This window comes from Punica granatum, chromosome 4 (genome assembly GCF_007655135.1).
Source record: "Punica granatum isolate Tunisia-2019 chromosome 4, ASM765513v2, whole genome shotgun sequence".
Classification (NCBI taxonomy): domain Eukaryota; kingdom Viridiplantae; phylum Streptophyta; class Magnoliopsida; order Myrtales; family Lythraceae; genus Punica; species Punica granatum.
This window is the reverse complement of record NC_045130.1, coordinates 36478610-36486916: the sequence shown is the minus strand read 5'-3', so window position 1 is coordinate 36486916 and position 8307 is coordinate 36478610. Positions and strand designations below refer to the sequence as shown.

Genomic DNA, 8307 nt, shown 5'->3' with positions numbered 1-8307 from the left:
GCTAGCCAGTTAGATGCACTTATATAGATGTGCATTATAACCATGCAATATCACAACGAGCCACGGAAACACATTTAACATTTTCAAATTAAAGTGTTTAATATTTTAGTTCAAGTATTAAGTATTTTAATTCAAGTATATTTATTCCATATTTATTTTAATACATATATTTAGTACTTTCGTTCAAATATTTATTACTTCTATACCATAATAAAAAGCACAAAATATTAAATATTTAAACTGAAATATTAAAAATCAATGCCAAATATAAGGTCACGTTTTTCATGACCTCTTTGGACTCTTTTTTCTCTCTTTACTTAATGTTTCGTTCTTGTTTTTCCTTCAGTCTTTTTCCACGTGATGGGGACGCAGCAGCCCTGTTTAGACTTTATGCCGATGGCATCCCCACCTTTCATTTATATAAATTTGAATTATCCACTCGACCGACAAAAAGAATTGAATTATCCACACCTTAGACCGCTTTTGTTTTGCGATGTTATTGAAGGTTTCATATATTACCCATGTAGTTCGTAGTTATTTTATTTCTGTAATAGGCGTTTGCCTCATTTCATTATCAAACAAAATTATATCGTTTCTTTTTTGCTTAATTGCACCGGTGGTCCAAAAGGTTTCATAAATATTTCAAGTTAGTCTAAAATATTTTTTTGGTAATTTGATGGTACATCAAGTTTCAAAACCGTTTCAATGTGGTACATTCCATCATCTTACCCTTGACGCCGTTATATTCCAAACTTTTTAAAATTGTAAAACGACCCAAAATTTTATAATTTTTCAATGTTGCCCCAACTCCCCTCTCTCCTCCACTATTCATCATCTTCCTCCTCCCCCTCCACAGTTCCTCCTCCTCTCCCATCTGTTCGACCCGGCGAGTTCCCATCCAATGGCCCCTAGAGATCCGACGAGCCAACCAATTCCACGGGGTCACGGAAACGGAAATCAAATCGAAGTGGACCAAGCAGGATGGCAAGGAGAATCCCTTCGGCTATGAGGATGATGTCCTTCGTGGTTAACTTCCGTTTCCGTGACCCTGTGGACTTGGTTGGCTCGCCGGATCTCTGGGAGCCATTGGATGGGAACTCGCCGAGTCGAACAGATGGGAGGGGGAGGAGGAAGACGATGAATAGTGGAGGAGAGAGGGGAGTTGGGACAAAATTGAAAAATTATAAAATTTTGGGTCGTTTTGCAATTTTAAAAAGTTTGGAGTGTAACGGTATCAATGGTAAAATGACGAAATGTACCACATTGAAACGGTTTTGAAACTTAATGTACCATCAATTTACCAAAAAATATTTCGAACCAACTTGAAATATCTATAAAACCTTTTGAACCACCGGTGCATTTTACCCTTTCTTTTTATTCAAAAGAGTGGAAAAAGTGATTTTGACCTCAATCTTACATTGCTTTTTCATATTCGTCTTAAACATTTATTTTCGTTTAATTTTGTTCTTAGCATCGCACCGTTTGTTCACTTTAGTCCTTCCATCCACTTATCTGTCAAAAGGCCGATTTTACTTAAAAAATATTTTCAAATAATAATATTTTTAAAAAGTTGGAAAACTAAAAAAATAAAAATAAAGGAGCAAAGAGGGAGATCGGAGAAGGGAAGGAAGAGGAGGAGGGGAGCAGTCGGAGCCTTGGCGGCCGCCCTCCCCCACGAGGTTGTTGGCAGCCTCTGGAGTCACCCGCAACCTCACTAGGGGAGGGGTTGCTGCCGGAGAGCCCCTCTTCCCCAAGAATCGAGGAATTCCAACTGAAAATCAAAAGCGAAGTAAGGTTGAAGATCAAAATTGCTTTTTTTTCCAAAAAAAAATATATCCTTTTTATATAATAGACAATAACTGTGGTTTATTGTGCTCTTATATACATAACAGTAGTAACTGCTCTCACATATACAGACACTAAATGTGATTTTATGTTTATTTAGACAATTTTCCTTTAATCAATCTTAAATAACAAGTATTTATAAAAAAATCTTAGTTGAGTGTCGCTACCTAATCAGGTTTTCATACCCCATTATAAGCTATAGGCTGAGGGCTCTCATCTTAAAATCCGGTGTGGATATTTAGCCAGATTGAGTTTCAGTATCTTTGGAGTTTACGCAAACTCTCGCGCTATATGCGTCTAGCCAATAGGGCTCAATGGCAGCTCGAGAGAGAAGCATTTTCTGCTGCCGTGCTCTTCGAAGCCGATTGATACTCTAAATATATAGTATTCTCGTGGTGAAATTATTCATATTTTTTTATATAAAATTTTTTATTTTTTTATTTCAAATCATCACCTCCTTCGTAAACAGAAAAAAAAAAAGAAATCTGAACGAGTAATAATGGAGGACGGATGGGCACATTGCGGGGCTCAACCTGGACACATCATACACTGAACGACCGACAACAGCTTCATCGAGGATTTGTTTCTTTGCCTGCTGAAAAATCAGAGAATTTGTCTTCCTTTATAATTACACAACATGTACATCTTTGTTCAAGGTCTTCCACAAGGTCTTGAACATGATGTAAAAACCTAAAGGGCTTACTTTTCTTTTAGCTGGGCAACTACGAGGTCACGTTTTCCATGAGATTTATAAGAATTTAATAAGATCTCAACTCTTCGTTTCCTCTCTTTCATTTTGTCGAAGTGATGCATGTCTCAACGTGGATGTACTGATCAAATCAACTTTCATTCGGTTCGTGACTGCCCATAAATATATGTGTATCTTCACGGGTTGGTCTATACGGTACATTGGGGTGGCACATATGGTTAAAATGTTCAGCATGCTCATGAGTTTTACTGATGCGGCAGAAGACCTGGCAAGTCGGTACCTGGAAAAAAATAGGTTATGACGGCCCTATCTCGAAGGAAATGGCCTCCGAAACAAAACTCACAGTTTCGTCGTGATTTTTCGATATTTAAGGCAAATTCCATCGTTCAGGGTCTCAAATAGGCAATTTATGTTAATTAGGGTGTTTTTGCAATTTTTGAAAAGTTTAGTTCTTTTATGCAAGTTAGGTTTATTAATATCCTATTTAAGCTTCTGTAAGCCCTAGGGCAAGGGAGGAGTCGTCTTTTGAATAATCAATAAAATTCAAAGCTTTCGTGCTTTGTCCAATCTCGGATTCGAGTTTGATGCCTATTTCCTGGTATTCGTAGAATCAACAGGTATAGAGGGTCGTAGTTCCGGTATTCGTGCGCGAATCAACGGGTCTATGACGGTTACTCGCGTTGTACGCTGCGTCACTTACAATGGTTTAGTCTACAATACGTTGGGTTGAAACAGTGCGTGTATGATACATTCAAATAATTCTTTTTTTGTATTTTCTTTAATAAATTACTGGACCTCAAACAATTTACTTGATTTTTATATAATTCATTCAAATTATAATAAGTAAATTATTTGAAAATTCTGAGAAATTAAATGTATGTATTACATTTAATTTTAACTCAATGTATTGTGAAATTTTCAGTCTAAGAAAAGTCTGCTCTGCTGTACTGTGTATTCATAGATAAAACAATGCAATGCGACACCAGAGAAAAAGGAATCGAAAAAAAAAAAAAAGCAATAGTCTCCATTGGGGGGCGGCGCAAGGGGAATCTTAACGCACGTAATTTGTGTCTCCATGAGAACCACGTTCGAGATCTGGGATTAATAGAATAATTTCTGCCTCTCTCTCATCCAATTTCTCTGTGTCTTTGATCCGATAATTTATAGTAGATGCCTTGCGTTATGCCCGGAAATCAGAAGATCCGGAGAAAACAAACATGCTTTGGTATGATTTTGCAAAATGGGAAGTTTCCTAGTTGGTGGGGGTAGATATGTTCTTTGTTATTATTAGGATCCATATAGTTTCGTTTATGTCAATCTACTCCCTGGGAAAAGGCGAATCATCTCCATTCACTTCAGATCTCCAACACCATTAACAGTTTTGAAGGAACGAGAGTTTTGAACAATTCACATGACTCTTTAAAAAAAAAAAAGTACAATAGAAATTTAACATATGCAGATGCACATCTTTCTTTGTTAATGCATGTCAAGTTTTTTCTTCTCACTTTATGAGCAAGAAGAATCGAAACATAGAAGAAAAATGAAGAACAATACTCTAAGTTCTTTTGCGAGGGCAAAACCGGAGCACCCATTCTAAGACGATGGAAGGATCGTCTCAAGATCAAGGCAATTAATATCTTTTCACCTCTTTGATGGATAATTTTTGTTTTTTTAATTTCAGATTACTTGATGAAGAGTAATGTGGATTGCACATATTTCTCTTTCCATCTAAATAGTCAACGGAGTTCGATGTTTTTAGTGAGTTGAGAATTTGCATATATATTTTGAGAAAAATGAAATTATACTGAGTATTTTGAAATTACCACTCTAATCACTATAAGGAGTATATTGAAATAAACCCTGCTTTTAGGAATTACTCGTGACTCGAGAATATATCTTTTCAATAAATTAAACAATTTGTTGATAAATGATGAATAAGTTATACTTTATTAAATTTTGTTGTAGAGTTTTTTTACACTCACCGCGAAAGTGTACCTATTCTAATTAACCGGGGCCAGATATAATATATGCTCTCTTTTGGGCTGCGGCCTGTATTTCATCCCCCAAAATGAAGTTCAGTCCAGCTACTGCATTGGAATAGGATGGATGGACTAGAGCTGACTCGTGATCCCATGTCCATCTCGGACGTCGATAAATCCAATGAGATGCCCGTGCAAAATTCAAGCAAGCTATCACAAATAGCAGGGAGAATCGACTGTTATCGTTGAGCACATCTTTGTTCGAGCTCTTCCACGTTTCGTGAAAACCTAAAATGATGTGTTGGAGGTCTTGAACATATACATCTTTGTTCAAGGTCTTCCACAAGAACAAATCAGCGAGATAAGAGATTGAGCTCCTCCAAATTAAAGTACCCGACTATATATTCGTGGACATAGTCTATAAAATATTATCATAGCAATAACTTGTAATTAATTAGTCGTTATTTCTCTTGATCGAGTCATTCTAATTTGGATCAAAAACCATCAGAGCTCGGGTTTGATTCTGGCAGTTTTCATAACCGGAATGAGCATGGAGCCAGTTGGCCATTAATTTGATTCGTGTGGTTTAGAATCGTAAACTGGTTCGACTGCAAGCTCGGGTTGAGCTCAGTTCGAGCTCTCAAAGTTTGAGTATGATGATGAAAGCTAGAGATCCGATGGCCTTGTAGTATCATCGCCCTATATCGAAAGTCTTTCATCGTAGTAACTATGTTTAGTCATTTTAATGTTGTTGCCATTTCTAGAGATTAATAAATCTATTGATGGCTACCTATAACTTTCTCAATAGATAAACAATTCAATCTGTTCGATCAATCTGAACCAGCTGGTCGGACCAGGACGGACATTAGTTTCCCTTTGGCTTCTTGACTTCGAGCCTCATGCCCATCTCCGTACTGGTAAATCCAATGAGACGCCCGTGCAAGATTCAGACAGGCCTCGACAAAGGGACCGGGAAGTCAATACTTGTCGGTGAACGCATCACGATTAAGAGCCTTCCATGCTTCATGCACGTGATTCCGAATGTGCTCTCTCGCCTCCTCATTAGAAGCTCCACTTTCGTTGATATAGCACTCCACCGAATTCAATTTATCTCCAGCAGCCAATTCGCACTGCGCATGCATGCTTACATTTCAATTTATGACACCGAATAAAAGCAGAATTAAGCAGATGTGAACAATCAGGGGACATACCGATGATGGAGCCAAATCATTATTCAGTCGGCCAATTAGGGTCGAGCATTGCATGACACTCGGAATTCTGGAAATGCACTCCAGTTTGTCTTTGGTTAAGTCATCCGTGGTGATGAAGAAACAGCACAGTAGCACAATAAATCCTCCGACTGATCTAACTGCGTTACTGAGATAATCCTGCACTGAAGGCTTGAGGCCTTTATAGCACCAGTTTGCCTCGACAAGGTATGCTTTGCATTGATCTGCCCACTGTTATATCATGTGGAAGAAATGATCAGATGGTTTAAAGCCAGTCGATACAAAATGTGCTTACATTTGCCTTTGTAAATTACATTACCGCTTTCTGCAGGTATGGGTGGACTTCAATGCCTCGCTCTTTCAGCACCCAGCAGCCTATTTCATTGGTGATATTATACAGAGCCTGGAAGCATGTCCTCATTGTCAAAGGTAGCTCGTCCGCTCTAGTAACATCCCATCTGACGTGTTAAGATTGACCAACACGCAAATAACTGTTCCATGTTAATACCGCTATGATGTCTCGAGTGTATAAAGCCGATACATGAACATTAATATTGACGAACCAAACCTGTCAATGAGATGGGTCAGGAGCTCCAGCTCATTGAGCGACCCTAACTTGTCGTAAACATCATCGATAAGTGTTATCACACAGGTCATTTTCGTTGTCATTTCTCTGAAGGCTTTGTACTGGGGCTCGAACACCATGGTAACATTCCATAAGTAGTGTTCCAGCAGGTTGTCCCTGGAGAAGGTCATGGACGTGCCTAGACCAAGTTCAGACCACCACCTGAGAAGAATCAGATGTAACGAAATCTTACGTTAATATTAACAAATCGGGTGGTTGATTTCCCAGTGTAAATTTTTAATTTTACATTATACATTGCAAATGCAGAATTTTTAAGGTACAAACACGATGTTGGTTCGGTTGTGTACCTTGCTAGTTGGCTAAGTTCCTCCCGATGGATTGACTGGACAAGGTTGTAGTCAAGCTTAGCCAATTTGAGCAAAGTCGGGTTCATGCCAGGGTCATCCTTGTACACTTCCATGAACCACATTGCCTCCAACCGGTTTGGCCTCCAATGAATAGGCATTTCCAGAGCATGCTCAATTTTCCAGGCCAAAACTGGTGATGAGATATCATCCTTTTTTCTCCTCAGATGCGCAATAGAGAGCACCCTAGCTTTGTCCATTATGGTTTCACCTTCGAATCCGTGGAATGAAGCTTCGTATAGACTCAACAGTCCCTTCACGTCATCTTCGACTGCCGACATAAAGTTGCCAGAATCGTCGGTAAATTTGCAAAAGACATCTGTATATAGGAAAGACAAAAGATAGACATTAATCAGTATGAAACCTCTTGAGTATCTTTTTTTCCGTCAAGATCATAATCAACTGTACAACGTACCTTGGGGCATTTCGTAATAACCGTGCTGCCTGAGGAGCCTGAATCGGAGAGTAGCAGCATGTAACTCACCATATTGGAATCGATTCGCATTAGTGTGCTCATGGACGGAGTCCAGCGTGCACTTAATCTCCCTCTTGAAATGATACTCTAACCCGAGCCGCTGAATGGCGTCTATTAACTCGAGCATTGCTAATGGATCCATCAGCTGAGCTATTAGTCCTCTTACATCATCCTTCATCTTTTCTACCTCCTCGAAATACTTTTCCTGCATATTCATCATGAGAAATTTCAAGATTGAAAAGACCAGTTTCATTATTCATAAGACATATGCTTGACTAAACGGATCACAATATTTTCAACACTCAACTCTGAAAATCCTATCAATACATCGGGACACCCCACAGTATATTCGATTAGTTTGATCTTAGAGTTGAACTTAATCTTACGATTTCGAATTCATGCTGTAACTTATGCTACCCTAACGACGCCTCTTTGCGGCTTAACTAATTATTAGTTCACAAGATAATCATTGCAGCACATGTTTTAATGTAAACGAGAAGTTGATAAAGTTTCCCCATTACATTGTACTCTTGTACAGAGCTGCAGTCCCACATCCTTGCGTGCTCGGTATATGTAGACCCCATGTTAGGACTCATGACATCGGGTGGCAAAATGCGGCGGGTGACAAGATGAGCTGCTCACAGGGCTGGGTGAAGGACATGAAGGCTGCGAGAGAAAGGACAACTGATGAGGCGTGGATTCCTCATGGCATAACGCACAGCGGAGATGGAGATTCCAGCAAGGAAGAGATCAGAGCTTCTAGTACTGGCAGAGGTTCTCGTATGCGTGATAAAATCAGCTTTGAGTCCCCTAGGTCTATTCTCGGGTCCCTGAGGTTTTTATGAGGCCAAAAACGCCAACGTTTTGCCGACGTTTTCAAGCGCATGACACGAAAATATATAAATCAGGATCCCCTCCTCCTCCAGCTAATATTTTTCCCATGCTTTTTTTTTTTAACGAGTGGGAGGATTATTGCTCCAAGAAGAAATGCAGCAAATCAATTATGTATATAAGAAAATTAATAACCACACCCCCGAATTGCACATGATTCCTGTTGTACGGGGTTGATGAAGAGGTTAG

At 39.1% G+C, this 8307-nt stretch overlaps 1 protein-coding gene across 2 annotated transcripts; it reads right to left on the bottom strand.

Annotated features, from left to right (window-relative positions):
- Positions 1–5227: 5227 nt before the first annotated feature.
- LOC116203133 ((-)-alpha-terpineol synthase-like) lies at positions 5228–8066 on the bottom strand. 2 transcript variants are annotated; one of them, XM_031534794.1, is made up of 7 exons: positions 7749–8066; positions 7168–7432; positions 6696–7071; positions 6331–6549; positions 6082–6220; positions 5758–5993; positions 5228–5725 (listed from the first exon to the last, which is right to left on the bottom strand). In XM_031534794.1, the coding sequence occupies exons 1-7, from the start codon at positions 7821–7823 to the stop codon at positions 5641–5643; spliced, it is 1395 nt and encodes a 464-aa protein (XP_031390654.1). In that variant the 5' UTR covers positions 7824–8066; the 3' UTR covers positions 5228–5640. The 2 variants fall into 2 exon arrangements, with proteins under 2 accessions (XP_031390654.1, XP_031390653.1); XM_031534793.1 differs by having other exon boundaries at positions 5228–5663; positions 5745–5993; positions 7749–8063.
- Between the last annotated feature and the right edge of the window lie 241 nt (positions 8067–8307).

What these genes read in the sequence shown, in the direction of transcription:
- LOC116203133 (XM_031534793.1), bottom strand. Translation starts at nt 7,823, where the DNA reads ATGAGTCCTAACATGGGGTCTACATATACCGAGCACGCAAGGATGTGG. An exon ending in TTATTACGAAATGCCCCAAG is followed by an intron (nt 7,072 to 7,167) that starts GTACGTTGTACA and finishes TCCTATATACAG; the next exon opens with ATGTCTTTTGCAAATTTACC. An exon ending in ACCCATACCTGCAGAAAGCG is followed by an intron (nt 5,994 to 6,081) that starts GTAATGTAATTT and finishes ATGATATAACAG; the next exon opens with TGGGCAGATCAATGCAAAGC.